The following is a 17,422-nucleotide window of genomic DNA, read 5'->3' on the forward strand; positions in this document are numbered from 1 at the left end:
TTTTTTTTTTTTTTGTAAAGTGTTTTACGGCGCTCGCAACTGCATAGGTCATATGAGCGCGCGGGACACACCTAATATTTTCAGTTGGTAGGAAATTTTGAATTTTGCCCGGGTGGCGGCCGAAGCCTACTCTTATCGATTTTAGACCACCAAGGGATCTTTAACGTGCGCAACTTGCACACGGGCCCTCCGAGATTTTTCGCCCTTGTCCGAGAAGGCTAGGTGTAGATCTTTCCCACCAGAAGATCAGGGGTGTGGCAGAAAGACAGCAGTAAAGAGGAGCCAAGGAGTAGCAGTAGAAAGGCTGCAGAAAGAGTCAAGAGCCCAGAGGAGGGGCAAAGGGGGTGCGGGGGTGGGGGCAGAAAGTGGAATTGAAAGCAGACGACAGAACATTGCTAGAGAGCAGGAAAGGAGGTGAAAGGAGACAATTTTAGAGAAGAAAATATTTCGGTCGCTACCCGGATTCGAACCCGGGACCTTTGAATGAGAGGCCAACACCTTAACCTCTAGGCCACGAGAGCCCCCATCCCTACTTTAAAAGTAATTAACAGTTGAGTTTGAGCATAAAGACTTGATTTCATTAACATGTTTTGTAGAATATGTTATAACCTCTATAAAAACCTCATTAAATTTTGTAGAAGTCACACAAACAAACAACAAGTAAAAGATGTTGGTAGCAAAACAAGACAAGTCAATTTCGGACATAATCCAAGCCTCTGAATCTGAGCAAATAAAGTTACATGCCTGTACATTCTTTGGGAAATCAGTTTAAGAACCTAAAAAAAATTTATTTTATTTATTTTTTTTTAAAACCTCCAACAAATTCAGGCCTACTTTAACTTGTGTTGCAAGAGTTCAATAACTTTAAAAAAAAACCTCGCTTGAATCTTAATTCTATTCCTAAAAAAGTGTCCTAAAATGCAAACAACAACTGTAAACTATGTCGTGTGAAATGAAAACTCCCCATAATCTAAGTTCACTTATTGAAAAACAGATGATGAGTTTTAAACTAATGAAAGGGAAAGAAAATTAGATTAACCAGAAAAGGAGTTAAGATTGCAAATGACTAAACCTTTCTTTTTGATAACAAAAAAGAAAACATATCAGTGACATAAAAGACTTACCTGACATATCCTGAAATCAAGCTGTCCATTGTTCACCCCAATTTGCTGTTGAACACAGACTTTCCTAACTGTAGGTCCTGCTTCTGTGATGATTGACCGCTGGCCAAACAATTGACAGGGGAGGGAAACCTAATTCATGTAAAAAAGAGGGACTTAAATTTTGACCAAAAAGAGATAAGAAACAATTGGACAGAAGTGGAGACTTCAGCAGATGAAAGAAGTAGATGGTGAGCTCTTGTTGGTGCCCTATCAGAGTGTGAGAAAGGCTGATGATGATGATGATGAACACACCCCTTCCTGTCATCAGTTTATTCTTTCATTACACTGCTTGTATCAAGAAGTCTTCAAAAATGTTTTCTGCCAAAAACTAGTTAGCTGAGTTCACAGGCTAGAACAACCATTAATCCTGCTAAAATAAGACAATAAAATTCAAAAGAACTGTGAATCATAATGGCAGCCTAGGCTCACAGCTGGTTAATTTCTCGTAACAAGTTTGGCCACATGAATGACGTAGGCCATAAGTAATAAGTGAAAGTGCATTTGAAAAATGTGTGCGAGAACCGGGAAGTGCTGTGAACCGGGAAGTGCTGTGAAGAAAAGTTTTTTAAACCAGATCTAGCCTAAATAAATTGCTAAGTTTAAAAGCCAAATATATAAAGCTGCAGCGAGCACCTAGCACACCTCTTTGATTGGCCCAAATATAGATGACGTATTTCTGCCATCTATTTTTGTCATCTTCCAAGGCTTCCCTCACCAGCTGACAAGATCTCACCACCGTGGCGGGCCCGCTTTGCCACTAAGCGTGCAATGGGCTTCGTCACTACATCTCTAAGGTATCATCGGCCGACTGCTTGTGCTGTGTGTGCGCTTGTGTGTGTGTGTGTGTGTGCGCGCACTTGTGTGTGTATGTGTGCCTGTGTGTGTGCATGTGTTTGTGTGTATATATGTGTGTGTGTGTGTGTGTGTGTGTGTGTGTGTGTGTGTGTGTGTGTGTGTGTGTGTGTGTGTGTGTGTGTGTGTGTGTGTGTGTGTGTGTGTGTGTGTGTGTGTGTGTGTGTGTGTGTGTAACTTTGAGGAGAACAAAATGTAAATTTATGGTACGAGAATTGCTGAGATTGTTTATAAAAGATTTATATATAACACAAATTAATTTTTTTTTTAAACAAAAAAACACAGTGAGATCTTGTCAACAGTTTTACTGACAAGTCGTGGCAAGGGAAACCCAAGAGTCTTGAGGGAAACCCCTGAAGACGACAAAAATAGACGACGTAAGTATGTCATCTATATTTGGGCCAATCACAGAGGTGTGCAAGGTGCTCGCTGCAGCTTCGTCCAGTGTAAGACAAATTTATACAAACTGCTATGCAAAGAAGAAGCCTGATATGGCCCATGGGACTCGTGGGTGACATTGGTTTACCTAGAAGATAAATCTCATAGTCAGACTACAGAAGTCTAGTATAGTATAGGTATAGGCCTAGATCTTGATCTAGATTCTTATATATAATAATAGTCATAGTCACAGTTTCCTACAGTGTAGTGTGTAGGGTAGGCGTAGGCCTGCAGTAGTCAGTGTCAGTAGACAGTAGTGAGTAGTGACAAGCCTACCCTACAACAGGATTCAGTGCAACACCACTAGAAAAAAAATGTCTGGTTTACCGCAGTCTATTATAATTCAAGGTCATTTTGGCTGGAACAATTTGGAAAGCTTCACTCCCATATATTGAAGGGGCACCTTTGAACCTTAACTTAGGCTGTTTCATCATTTTGACCCAGCTGATACTTGTGCGAAAGTGAAAGAGAAAGTGGGTTTGTCCTTGACTGACACACATGCACCAACACAACTACTGAGACAATACAAAGTTGGAAAAACGAATTGAAAAAAAGCATCATATGCTGTGAGAAATGCTTTTCATGTGGAAGTACTATATAAACACCAGTTTTAAAGCAAATTACCTTGGATTGTTGACAAGTTCTGCCCACCATGCCGGTGAGCCGACTGATGGAAGCCATGTTGTTGTAGTTTTAATTCAGGATGCCAGAGAAGACCAGACAAAACTGCCATCGACATAATAGATCTAATTTTTTAAAATATAAATTAAATGGACTGAAATTAGAAAAAATACGTCAATAGTTTAAATTCAGAGGGTTATTACCATTGTAACCGAGACCGTTGGATTTTTCTAGACATACAACGAAAACAATTGAAAGTGGTCTGAAGTTATTAAATTTTGTAGACGAAAGAACAAACTATGGTCACAGCATGACCACTTTGCCACTTTCTCCTAAGTACCCACATGGGTAAGGTGTGGCTGTACTTTAGTTGCACTAGAAAATAATAAGCATTTTTTAAACTGAATATTTTGATCTAGACTACCAGGGCCCTGGGTTTCTCCTTCCATAAATTAAATGTACGATCTCTGAGATCGTTTAACATTATGAAGCAACAGTTTTATTATCCGCCAAATATAGTGAGAATAAATACTATCTTGGCATAACAGGAGCAATCACCTCAGAGGTCAGAGGACACTTCGTATCTAAATGGAGTCACAGTTTACCTTTGCGTAATGCGGAAAATTCTATTATACACTTAGGAGGCCAACAGAACGATAAGCGCCTGAGTCTAGACGGTCAGAGAACGTATAGGCCTGAGGCCTGAGTGTCATCCCAAAATGGTTGAAGATTTGGAACAGAAGCAATGACAACAGCATAACAATTACTATATATAACATACATGTATTATAACCTCGTCATCAATGTTGAAAAGACGAAAATAGAGTAAGGATTTGATCCTTTGAAAGTTTTCAAGCAGTTTAAGTTTAATGAATAAAATAATAATTGGTACAATAAATAATATAGCAGTTAAAACGACTCGATGTTTCACCTCGCAACATGACATCTTATCGTCATTATATCATCATGCTATATACATTTATGTAGCCTCTCATAATTATGTGCGTTGTGGCGTGCATGCATACAAGCGTACATGACGTACGTGCGCGCGAGTTCTTACGTGCATGCTTGCGTGTGTGCGTGCGTGAGCAAGCAATTAAATGCGGGTACCCTTTCATAGCTCGTGCTCCTGAAAGAAAAAAAAACACCTGCCTCACTCCCAAATTAACCCGATACAGTATCCCCCCCCTCCCGTAAATTCCATTTCCCCTGCCTCGCCTCTATCGCGGCCAACACCACACCTTCCTTTAACGTATAACCTCTAATAAGCCTAGATCAATTTAAGGCGCTAAACTATATATTTACCACTCGGCCTAGATCTTATAACATTACCCCAATCACCATCCTGTGAAAGCCCTATAAAGACAGACAACATAGATCTAAATGTATTTTGATAGTAAAACGGCTCTAATTTGCCATCCAGCTTCCTCTGGGTCATAATCATCATTATCACTATCATCACGCACACACGTACACACAACTCAAAACATAATGTGTTGTGTTGTATGCACGTGCGTGTGTGTGTGTGTGTGTCAGTGTGTGTGTGAGTGTTATAGCGGCATATGTTTGCTAATATAGCCCTCCTATATTATCTGTGACCCTGGATCTGCATTTAACTGCCCCATTCAGCAGGCTGATTGATTGAGTAGCCTACCTCAATATTGTGGCCCAACTTAGTTTTAAAGGGAACATCAACACTGATATAAATCATTTATTATTATTATTGTTATTATTATTATTATATTATTATTATTATTATTATTATTATTATTATTATTATTATTATTACTATTATTATTATTATTACGGATCATATCAACGTGAACTTTTTCACGGTGGCAGTCTATGCGCAAGAGGAAGTACATAATGTGATGCCTGAGGAATTGAAACTAAAACATGGCGGCCAGTTGAGGGCACCTTTGGCTGCGCCGCACAGCGAGGCTTCGTTCTCTCTCTCTCTCTCTCTCTCTCTCTCACACACACACACACACACACACACACACACACACACACACACACACATACACACATACACACACGCTCATGCTCTCTCTCTCTCTCTCTTTCTCCCACCTCTCTCTCTCTCTCTCTCTCTCTCTCTCTCTCTCTCTCTCTCTCTCTCTCTCTATCTCTCTCTCTCTCTCAAAATAAAGAGAAAACAAACCATTCCCTTCTGAGGTCCCAACCGAAGGTAGCCACACTGTTGTTGTTATTGCAGTTTTTGTTGGTTTGTTTTTGGTTAGCTTTTTCTTATTTTGTTGCTGAACTTGTGCAAAGGTGGCAATAAAAAAACGAAATGTGTCAGACTAGGAAGACCGAGTAGGCCAACCAGTTTATCGGGTTAAAACAAACACTTGGGTCGCTACCACTCGAAGAACGAGCGACGCTTCCGTCGCAAGTTCATGTTGACGTCCGTTGTTACTTTGTTACAAACTGGGTAAACAGTGACCACTCATTTCACTTACGATTTGTTTATGAGTTGTGGGCGTGGCTTATAGGTTATGAGGGGTCACACGCTTACTTCACTAACAGCTGAAAATGTATTGTTACCTATAAATATTTGTCAACGGTGGGAGGGGCCTACGCAACATGATAGATTGGAGTTGGGGGGACTACCTACGGCAGGTAATTATGACGACTCTTCCACAACGTCAGGGGCCAATACATAATTTATGACAAAACGTCGGGCGATGACAGAGGTGACCGTCTAAGACAGGTATTATCGTTTGGTGTGATCGGGGTTGTGTGACAAAATATTATGGTGGCCGCGGCCGCGTGGACAGGTGACTGTTTTACACAGTAAAACTTTACAGAAAAAAAACGCAAGGGTGGAAATAAAGGCTTCCTCAGCCTAGGTGGAAATGGAAAGTGGCCTGTTGTACAACAGGACGGTCGGACCTGCCATGACGGCCACCTGTATTATACGGCCGTCATAAACCAATCATCTGTCGTTGTTGTTAGATAGTCTCTCCAAGCGATCATGTTGCGTAGGCCCCTCCCACTGTTGACCAATAAAGTTAACAATACATTTTCAGCTGCTGGTGAGATAAGCGTGTGTTCACCCATAGCTCACAAGCCTGGCCCACAACTCCTCCACAAATTAAGTGAGAGGAGTGATAACTGTTTACCCCTCTGAAACAAAGTAACAATGGTTGTCAGTACAGAAACGTCGCTCGTTCTCTGAGCGGAAGCGACCCACGTGTTCGTTTTAACATTGCAGTCGGTCTTCCTCGTCTGACATATTTCGTTTTATTGTCACCCTTGCACAAAATGAGCAACAAAATAATTTTTAAAAAGCTAACCAAACAACAACAACAACAATGCGACTACCTTCGGTTGGGATCTCAGAAGGAAATAGTTTTCTTTCTTCATTTTGATCAATCCTGCCTAAGACGGATACCTGTCTTATACGGCCATTTATTTCTCCTTGACAATGGGTGACCGTCTTACACAGGTTCGACTGTGTGTATATACATGTATAATATATATAAATATATATATACATTTTTTTTTTAAATTATAGTTTTTTATATTAAAATTTATTTTTTAAAATATAGATATCTAGATCTAGATCTAAATTTTTTTTCAAAATTATTTTTTTTATTTCTTAAAAAAGTTGTAGATCTAAGTGTTTTACGGTGCTCGTAACTGCATAAGGTCATATGAGTGCGCGGGACACATTAAACATTTTCAGTAGCCTAGGTAGGAATCTTAAAATTTGAATTTGCCTCGGGTGGCGGCCGAAGCTTACTTTTATCGATCTTAGAACACCAAGGGATCTTTATCGTGCGCAACTTGCACTTGGTACCTCCGCGATTTGTTGCCCTTGTCTGAGAAGGCTAGATTTAGGTGTAGATCTTACCTACTAGAAGATCAGGGGTGTGGCTGAAAGACAGCAGTAAGAAGAACCAAGGAGTAGTAGTAGTAGTAGAAAGGTTGCAGAAAGAGTCGGGAGCTCAGAGGAGGGGGCGAAGGAGATAAGGGAGTGGGGGCAGAAAAAGGAGATGAAAGCAGACAACATAACATTGCTAGAGAGCAGGAAAGGATGTGAAAGGAGACAATTTAAGAGAAGAACATTTTTCCTTCGCTACCCGGATTTGAACGCTACCGATGAGCGCAATCTGAAGCTGCACGTTTTAACGATAGTATAATTGCTCGGCAATCTTAAGGGAAGACCCGGGTCGCGATCCATGGCAATATCGATACAATTTTTCAAACTATCCAACATTTGTTTTTTGAGGAAAAACATCCTTTGACATCTGTTCTATTGAGTCAAAATGAAGAAACTGTTGAAAAAACACCCTAAATGACATAAAAGGGCGTTTGAAAAGTGCAAATTGCTTTTAAAATCCTTTAAAAAATCCCTGTTTTTTCTGTTTTTCTCAATATCTACTTTTTGACATATGTGACCTCCTGGGTGCAAGGAGTTTTCAAAAACTACAGAAGCTAGGAGCTTGAAATTTGGTGTACAGGTGCTTTAAGATCAATTCTGGGGATCCATGAAAGGGAATTGTGAAATATTGGTAACTTTAGGAAATGTTCAATTTTTTTGTAATATGTACCCCGAAATTTCGCCAACTGACTCTAGGGGGTCCACTGACTTTGGGCTCACTTTTTTAGTTTTAAAGATAGGTCAAAATCCTTTCATAGATCCTCAGTTCATATAGGTTTGTACTTGTGTGCCAAATTTCAGGCTGATAATTCAATATTTACTATGAAATTCTTCTGCACTAAGAAACTGGTTTGAAAATCCAAGATGGCCGCCACAGAGACCCATTTTTTAGAAAAATTCAACAAATTCGCCCCTAGTACATCCTATTTACCTATGAACTTCTTGCACAATTACTTGAAATTGAATAAAAGTCTTTCGATTAGAAAATTTTTCCGGGAGTGTACTCTCCCCTTAAGCTGCACGTTTTAACGATAGTATAATTATTGTATCATTCTTGTGGGCTCTTCAGTTTCATATGTTAATTTTAATTTTAATTTTCATATTGTTACACTTTTGAAAATATATGAATGTTCCTTGATTTGAGTAATAGAATAAAGATGGAAGTGAATTTTAAAAATTGTTTAAAAGATATGGAATAAATTAAATGTACTTTGTGAACTTTAAGTTGGATATCTGATATTGTATCATTCTTGTGAGCTCTTCACTTCTATACATGTACATTAATTTTGATTTTAATATTTTTAGACCTTTGAAAATATATATGAAGGTTCCTTGATGCGGGTAAACGAATAAATATGAAAGTGAATCTTTAGATTTAAAAAAAAACTATTTTAAAAATATATAATATTAACGCAATCTTCAGGTTGCCGCGCAATTTTACTATCGTTAAAACCCGCAGCCCATTGCGCGGAACATATATTATTTATTATGTTGTTGTTTTGTAGGAGTTTTACGGCGCTTGCAACTTCATGGTATTATTTACATGTATTATAAAATGCCTTGACATATAATTTATAGCTGCCTACATCGGTTAACATCTTTCAAGTCAATGGCATCCCTACAACCCTTGTGCCCGAGGCGCAGGCCTACGTACTGTACCACACGTACGCCTCGGCTTGTACAAACCGTTGACCCAGTCGGGGACAAACGTTTACAAAAGCGTTCAAACATGAGTGCAGTGGCGGTAGGCCTGTTATTAAATGCAAAGAAATTTAATTAGGCTCGTATATCCTCGCTTAAATTGAAGCCCTGCAAGAGAACTGAAAAAAAGCATCCCTCTGGTATTCGTGAAGCCTGTATCTTGTGTAGTTGGAGTGCTCATTGAGGGATCGACAAACCGATCGTACGACTCGTCGCCTGAATACAAACGCGTTTTTGCGGCAACACGAAAATTCCCATATGATTTCCAACTTGCCCCACATAGAGCTGGCAGACAGCAGGCGGCTTTAAGCTCGGATCGGCGTTGTCGGCTTTATCGGAATCCAAACTACATTCTTATTACGCCGAAAACCTGGGACTCGCTGTCAACTCGCGTCCTCAGTGCTTATATTCTTGTCGTATCTCCTTTTTTTTTAAAATAGTAAAAATGCGACTTCTTCTTAAGCTCACTCTTTGTTGTGAACTGCTTTCACTGTTATTAAAAATTGAGATGCGACAAGAAAGCACTGAGGTCGCTAACTCTGTCGTCTCCACCTCGGGTTGAGCGGTTTGCGTACCGGTACGTCACCCGACTGGACAGGCGACAATATTAAATGGCCATTTCAGAGCTGGTGTTTCACGGTAGACAAAAACTAATTACATTTTTGAAATCAGCGTCGTCGAATTCAGGTGGCATCCGAGCAAAATTACATATTAAGCTATATTTTAGTAATTTCGAGGTTTTTAAAAAATCCCCAAATAAATATTTCATAATAAACACTATTTCTAGCTGTGTTGTGGTGTAATTTTTTTCCTTTTATACTAGATCTAGGCTTTATAGGCGCCCTTTATGTGGAGTCAAGCACACGCCACTGGCGCCTGTGCGCATCGATCTTCAGCTGGGGGTGCCCACTACGGCTGGATCGGGCCGATCGCCCGACTCGATCGCCTGAAACTGAAAATTAGTGAAAACAAACAAGTTTGTTTTTGAGGCGATCGAACTCGATCGACCGATCCCAGCCGTAGTGGGCACCCCCGTATAATGTTTCAGCGTTCTCTATGTTATCGCCCATGCCGCTATGCGATCTGGTGAGCAAACCGAACCGAAAGTATTGCCACTGCTTTGACCATACCTCTGTGTGTAAGAGAGAGAGAGAGAGAGAGAGAGAGAGAGAGAGAGAGAGAGAGAGAGAGAGTTACCAAAACTATTTTGATAAATGTAGATGTAATATAATTGGCTACTTAGGCCGAGACGGGGTCTCAATCGGATCTTATTCGTATATATATATAGTTATTTCTGCATTTAAACGAACCGATAGAACCTTCTTCGGCCACGAGGTCATAACTATGAGCCTGTGCGCTAAGAAGCAGCGTAAAATGGCTTTGTTTATTAATGACCTTTCTTGAACTTGAAGACAGAGATCTAGCGCTCGAGGCCCGTTCAATCTATTCCGTCTTGATCTCCTTGCAACTTTATTGTACAGGTCCTCCACGTAGGCCTACAGATGTTCCCTGAACATGATCACTGCTACCCGAAGAAGCTTATATATATAAAAAGATGAGTGCTAAATTGAATGCTTACAGAGAATATATTGCTTGAAAAATTAGGAAGAACTCCCAACTCTTATACTTAAATGCCGTGAAAAGATTTGCTTAAAAAATGTTTTTATCTATTGTTATTGTCATGTCCGATAAAGCGAAAGAAGGCTCCGCGACTTTGTTTACGTGCCTCGTGCTAAAAGTAGCCTAGCCTTGTTGATATGCCAGCTGGGCTGATAGATCAACGCAGCAAACATATTATTAGATAAAATAAACACAATTTTATGAACTGTCAGACTATAATTTTCATTTTGAACAATATTCCGTGCATTTTATGGATTTGATAGCATGACGATGAGTTTTAAAAATGAGGACTAAACGCTTGAATTTGAAGGAGCACATGTAAAGTTTACACTACGATAGCCCTGCTATATAAATCAAATAACCAAATACAAAGTTAATGCCCAGCAATTAGACTGCATTATATTTCCCAATTCTCTCCAGAGACCAAGAGCAAAAAACTACACTTATTTGAATTGAGATTGATAACCCAAATCTGTGTAGATTTAGCCCTATATAATATGTAGGTTATCTTTATAATGTCTGTTGTCAACATTCAACAAAAAGTGCTCGATTCGAACATTCAGTTAAACAAATATTGTGCAAGTGTCTGCGTCACCAGGTGAGTTGTAGTTATGTTTGCTTACGCGTGTACAGTATAATCGTAAACTCTAAAATAAAAAATAAAAATCAATAGTATTAATTTTTACCAAGTCCCTGAATGCATTTGTTTTGAAATGTCGAAAGGTCACCATCTAGAATCCAACAGCTTTACTGACTCTCTGGAAAAAATCTGGCTTGGAGGTGAAAAAGAACCAGTTAACAACCAATCAAATTGGGCGTTGAGATCTAGGTAAAGTTGTAAACACGTTCTCGGCGGTGATGATGAGTTGTGTGTGAAATTTGTGCGTGCATTTCCATATTGTGTGCTTTCTTTGCATTTTTGGTTGCTTGAATTGTTTAGATAAGTGTCCCAGTGATATTCTGCGCTGAAGGTTATATTGCTTTCGATAGCTAGATCGCAAGGAAAATGTCTGCAGCAATGGAAGTTAGTGCAGATGTTCAAGATGGCGTTTCCGAAGAGATGGTGAATGGAGATATCGAGGAGGACGCAGATGGACTTGCAGAACTCTCTAAAGACTTGTCTTCAAGACCCATTCGCAAAGCAAAAAGACTTTTAGGAAGACAAAGTCCAGGAAAAGAGGTTGCTGCTGAGGGTGCAGCTGGACAAGCTAAGAAAACACTACCCCCAACTTTGGCTAAAAATAGCAGGAAGTCTCGGGACGGACGAGGCCGAGGATTACCGAAGAAAGGTGAGCACGTGGTTGTATTTTTGTTTTCAAGTGTGGGGCTTTGTTTTGGTTAGTGCAGCGAAAAGTACTCGAGGCTCAAAACAACTTGGTTAGTTAGGCTTGGTTAGGCTACCCGTCCTCTGTTCCCCCAGCGGCACAGCTGATTGAAAAGGCAACCATTCAAGTTGAAGTTCAAAGCCTGTCAGTGTCAGTCTGTAGATCTAGACCAGGCCAGCAGTTTCCTTTGCTGTTTTTTTGTTTGTTTTTGTTTTCGTCAGGTTGATTGTTAGGGAAGATTGAAGAATACCGGACCACTCGTATACATTATTGCGCGAGAACATGGGCTTGGTGGGGGTTCAGGGGGGTCTCCCCCTGACAAAATTCTAATGAATAGATCTACCGGTCCGAGATTCTCCATGGAGAGATATTAAAAACTGGGGGAAATCATGAATTCCTAAGGTTGGGACAGGCAAAGTCAGTCCGCTGGTCCGGTATTCTTCAATCTTACCCTGCTCTGTCTCATAGTGGTCGCTCATTACGGAAGTCCTCCCCTGCTGGCCTCCCTAGCTTCAACAGCACAAGGTCTGCTTCGACTATCAAGGCAAGGCACCCCGGAAATACCCGGGGGGTATTCAGACTCAGTAGGCCTACTCGACAGTAGGCTATTCAGAACGTGAACTAGATCTAAACTAAATCTAGATCTAAATTCTAGATTAGTAGATCTACGTACAGTAGCCTAATTGTTTACTTTCTCGCATTAATTCCGGGGGAGGACTTCCATAATGAGCGACCACTCTGAACTCTTTATTATAGGCTACTTCATGGCTACCAAAATCAGTGCAGAAGTAGAAGGCCTAAATACAGTATGTATTGTTACTACTTAAATGATGAAATTGCCGTGGTTTACGTATTCTTAACTCCAGTGCAAAATTTTGAATATCCAGTTTGGGATGCATAGAGTTTCGTCTAGATCTAGGCGCAGTCGAAATTAAACGCAAGAAAGTAAACAAATACCAGTTAAACAGTTGCAGTTGAATCTTTCAAGGTCAACGTCTGTTCCCAATCTCAGTCAATGTCAAAAGACACTTGACTACGACACGACGCTACAACTACAAGAAATAGATCTAGATCCAAACATGGACATGTCTGTCGTAATGTTGCCGCTGAACCTATGTAGCTGTTATGCCGGTCTATTAGTCTCTGTCTTCTCTTGTCGCCAGTGCAGCAGCCCCAGAAAGGGTAAATTTTTACTTTTGGACCCGCATGAGGCAGAGAGCTCAGCTGCACATGTTCTGCCAGGCTCAGGGGTCAGGGTTGAATGGATTAATCTTACTGATGGCATCAGAAAAGAAACAAATGGCAAGAGAAAAGACCTGAAATGAAGTTAAGTGCTGCATAGCAGACAGTATGAAAGAAATGGACTAGAGGGCAGAGAGAAAAAGTTGGGGATAGGAGAAAGGGAAGCAAGAGTGAGAGATTTGAGAACTAAAATATGTTGCAGTATCAGAAGTGGCGGTCACTTTTTTGGTGGGCCTTTATCAGTTTCCAGAGTAATGCAGTTTTGGTTTCTTGCTACAGTTCGCCTTTTCTTAAAGACATCATGATATGATTTGTGTCTGGGTTAGGTCATGTGTAGGCTACTTGGGTGGAATTTACTGTTGAATTTATTTGTTTAGAATGGCAATAATAATAATAATAATTAGAAGTTAGGTTTTAACAGGATGAATAGTGATATCTCATCATCAGAGGAGGTTGAAAAATATGCCCTTGAATTGATCCAGGGCCTCTACTCATTGTCATTGGAACATGTTTTTAATTGTTGATTTTGATTGTAAACCCTGTCCTGATGCACTTTTGCCTCATTCTGTAGACCTGTCTAGTTTGATTAGTTGAATAATATCGATAAATGTACTTTAACTTTTTTAATTGTCTCAGACTTCAAAGTTCAATAATAGAAAAGTCCAGCTAACCTCTGATTTGACGGCTGTTTCATGTTTTGGTAAGTTTTTATGGGGCTCGCAATTGCATATAAGGTCATATGAGGGCACGGAACACTTTAAACATTTTTCTGTTTGGTAGGAATGATTTTGAATTTTGCGCGGGTGGCAGCCGAAGTCTAATCTTATTAATTTTGGACCACCAAGGGACATTAAACCTGAGCAAATTTCTCACAGGACCTCCAAGATTTTTCGCCCTTACTCTAGAAGGCAAGGAGTTTAGTTTTACCTACCCTAAGATCAGGGGTGTTGCTGAAAGACAGCAGTAAAAGGAGCCAAGGAGTGGCAGTGGTCTGTAGAAAGGCTGCAGAAAGAGTTGGGAGCTGGGGGAGTTACGACGAAAGTGAACAATAGAACACAGTTAGAGAGCACGTCAATTTATATGAACATTGCTCATTGATTAATGAAAAGAAAAGTGATTTTGAGGTATAATAATTTGTCAATATTATGATTTGTTTCCAGGTGGTGCTGGTGGAAAAGGGGTGTGGGGTAAACCAGGAGAGGAAGTGAATGAAGATGGACATTGCCAGGACTCCCATGACCCGAATTATGACTCAGAGAGTGAGGTAAGTGGGAAATGTTTTGATGAAATATTAATGAATTTGTGCATTGTGAAGCAGAACTGATTTGTAGACTAGTAACTTCCTTAACACGAGTTGCATAGGAAAGAATTCTTTGTAACGGGATATGGTGAGACAAGAATACAAACAAAAATACGGGGGGGGCTCTCGTAGTCTAGAGGTTACGGAGTTCACCTCTCATTCAATATGTCCCGGGTTCTAAGACCAACAGTGACGGAAAAATTTTCTCCTTTCACCTCCTTTCCTGCTCTTTAACCATGTTCTTCTGTTGTCTTCTTTCGTCTCCACTGTCTGCCCATCACCCGCTCCCCCCTTTGCTCCCTCCTTTGGGCTCCTGACTCTTTGTGCAGCCTTTTTACTGCTACTCCTTGGTTCCTTCTTACTGCTGTCTTTCAGTCATTCCCCTGATCATAGGGTCGGTAAGATCAAATACCAGAGTTATACCTAGCATTCTCGGATAAGGGCAAAAAATCTGGAGGTCTTGTGTGCAAGTTGCGCACCTAAAGAAGGTCTGAACAAAGAAAATTTAGACTACTCCTGGTACTTACGGCTTGGCTGGAAGGTAGTGCTGCATTTCTGAAGTTTTGACCCTGTACCAACAGACGTAAATCTTTGGGGCTGCTGAGGTGACATTTAGCTGGAGCGAGGTTTAAGTAAAAAAGAATGATCTCATCCCGGTGGTCCAAGATTGAATTTTTGTAGGCTAGACATTTTCCAATTTGGGGATTACATTCTGATTAAACTTGTCACTAAAAAGTAAACTGATCTTCATTCATTTATATATTACTGGTGTTAAAGGCAAGACTCGCCGTATTGTTATTTTTAAGTTTTTAGTTTATTTTCTGTTGTTACCGTGAATGCTTTTTTTGCACGAGATACTTACGTTCAAATCCTGAAAAAAAAACTAAGTAGGTAAAGCGTATGTAGTCAGAATTTTCGGAGACTTCTTTTGCAGGACATTTTCTTCTAGGTTCATTTCTTTTACAAGTTTTATCTATAGATCATGTAGACTGAGTCACATGATATCTTTTTCAGGAGGAATACCTCATTGAGGAAATTGACCCAGAGGTGACTTTGGAAGAGCTGGAGAGGCTCTTGGAGCCTGCTGTTCTCGAGTACTATGAAAACAACAATGCGCAGGAGTTTGTGGTATGTTCCCTTTTTCTTAGTGGTATTTAATATTTATTCGTGTAGTTGTGTATTGATAATTGATTCGATTTTTTTGTTTTGTTTTCATGTGAAAAAAGTGAAAGGGGCCTTATTGTGATATGTTCCTTTAATACTTATTAGAGGGTTAAAATAAATGGGCAAACAGATAATGAGTAAAACAACCCCCCCACCCACCCAACCATACACACTTGTGCATACACTTTTGTATGAAAATGTATGCGTTTTCCAAAATTGATAAAAGAAGATATTTACTCCTGTGTTCTAATTATTATTTGTTATATTTTTTTACATATTTGGAATTTGAAAAAGACATGGATCGAGTAAGATCATTTAGAATACCTTGCCAGGAAAGTAGTCTTGTCACGAACATTTTGATTCTGATTTTTTTTTCTTTTTCCAGAGGTCGTTGGAAGACCTGAACCTTGGTACAAAGAAACCAAAGCTGGTCGAGTACTTGGTCAGCAAAGCAATAGACCACAAAGCAGCCCACTGTGAGATGACATCCGTGTTGTTGTCTGAGCTGTACAGCCGTGTCCTTCATCACAATGATATTATGAGTGGATTTGATGACCTTTTGGGAAAACTCACTGACCTTGTTTTGGATGCTCCTCATGCCCCTGAAGTACGACATTTAGCCTTTGTTCAGTTTCTTAAAAATTCATAGTAACATCACATTCAATGTATTCTCTGTACTTTAGGATAGATTGATTAGTCTTTCCTGAGGAAGGACGGGTGGGGTATTTCTTTACAGTGCTATATTGTAGTAACATGTTAACAATTGTATGGCGCTCATATGACCGTATGCAGTTGCGAACGCCGTAAAACCTTACAAAAGCATAACAATTGTAGCTTGCTTGCATTATATGGATACAAGTTTTGAAGTTCCAAGATGGATTGATCTTTCACCTCCATTGTTTTGCTGACATGTTTGTAGAAAAGATCAATTGTGAATCATAACCAGTCTCGTGGCTCTTAATGTAATAGTAGGATACCAATGGAGTTGTAAGTTTCACGTCTTTTTTTACTTTATCCTTTTTCTGATTTCAGGTTGTTGGTAAATTTATTGCCAGGGCTGTTGCAGATGACTGCCTGCCCCCTAAATATGTTCAAGGGCACAAAGGAAAAGCAGACTGCAAGAACAGCGAGTATGCATTTGTCTTCTTCCATTGTATTTCAGACATAATTACGTCTGATGTTAACCGGTGGAATCAGGCGATTGTCAATTTTTGTGCATGTTGAGTTGTTGGTATCATCTGAAGGATATTAACGTTAAGACTGTTCTACTGTATAGTTCAGAGACATGGAGGCCCACAGCATCAACAGCAAGGAAAACGCAGAGGTTCATAAATGGATGTCTTAAAAGAATAGTGGGGATCAAGTGGTACGATCAAGTCACAAATGCTCAACTGTGGTACAAGCGGAAATGGAAAAGGCGGGGACATCATGTAAACAACTAGAAAAGGATGCACAGGAGAGGCTACCCTGAAGAAATGTTGTTGATGGCCTATGCTCCACTGGGGTAGCCTAGCTTCAGTTCTAAAATTAGCAAGAAAATGGCCGCCAAAGTTAGGTAACCTCAATAGCTTCACAGTCCTTGAAAACTGAAAAATTACCTATTTTTTGCCTTTAATCAATGTTTGTGAGTAAAATTTCCATGGAAATGTGTTTTAATGTAAACATAAAAGATGTTGAGCCAAAAAAAAAAGTTCAGAAATCGATACAAATTACCAAACTGGCGAAAAAATGTGTTTCTTCGATTTCATTATTTTGACAAGCGCCTGATTTCACCACGATGCCTCACATTTATTTCAACCGTGTTCTGTATACTAGCAGCTTCAGCTGTTACCTTGTTGATTTTATCCGCTTGGCCCCATGTATACTGTAGCTTCTTATTTTCATTGGTTCTGTGGTGTAAAACCAACTGAGATATCCTGATATAGAACACAGATTGATTCTTATTATTCTGTTAAACAGGGTGTATAATTTAAAACCAAAACCAAACAACAGAAGTTTGGATGTTGACCTGTGCAAACTGCGATCACTACCTCTGTTCAGCCCTACCAATGTCTGCACAGCTCTTCATTAATGTTCTGCTTCCAACTTATTCTCTACACCCCCC

At 39.9% G+C, this 17,422-nt stretch overlaps 2 protein-coding genes across 3 annotated transcripts in view; one reads left to right on the top strand and one right to left on the bottom strand.

Moving 5' to 3' along the window:
* LOC101845905 (mitochondrial import inner membrane translocase subunit TIM44) overlaps positions 1-3,228 on the bottom strand; it is a 21,846-nt gene extending 18,618 nt beyond the window's left edge. Inside the window, exons 1-2 of one of the 2 annotated variants that reach the window (XM_005092252.3) lie at positions 3,078-3,228; positions 1,125-1,253 (exon numbers count right to left, since the gene is read on the bottom strand). In XM_005092252.3, the coding sequence (XP_005092309.1) occupies positions 1,125-1,253; positions 3,078-3,134 (186 nt within the window). In that variant the 5' untranslated portion in view covers positions 3,135-3,228. Of the gene's footprint in view, positions 1-1,124; positions 1,254-2,780; positions 2,862-3,077 lie in introns of those variants that run through there. The other variant, XM_035968160.1, reaches the window with a different exon arrangement.
* A 7,862-nt stretch (positions 3,229-11,090) lies between these two features.
* Positions 11,091-17,422, top strand: part of LOC101853682 (programmed cell death protein 4) — a gene marked incomplete in the record, with an annotated part of 13,299 nt that continues 6,967 nt past the window's right edge. Inside the window, 5 exon segments of the mRNA XM_013079190.2 lie at positions 11,091-11,576; positions 14,015-14,118; positions 15,169-15,282; positions 15,704-15,925; positions 16,351-16,448. Of these exon segments, the coding sequence (XP_012934644.1) occupies positions 11,294-11,576; positions 14,015-14,118; positions 15,169-15,282; positions 15,704-15,925; positions 16,351-16,448 (821 nt within the window).

Source organism: Aplysia californica, unplaced genomic scaffold (genome assembly GCF_000002075.1).
Source record: "Aplysia californica isolate F4 #8 unplaced genomic scaffold, AplCal3.0 scaffold00043, whole genome shotgun sequence".
Taxonomy (NCBI): Eukaryota; Metazoa; Mollusca; class Gastropoda; order Aplysiida; family Aplysiidae; genus Aplysia; species Aplysia californica.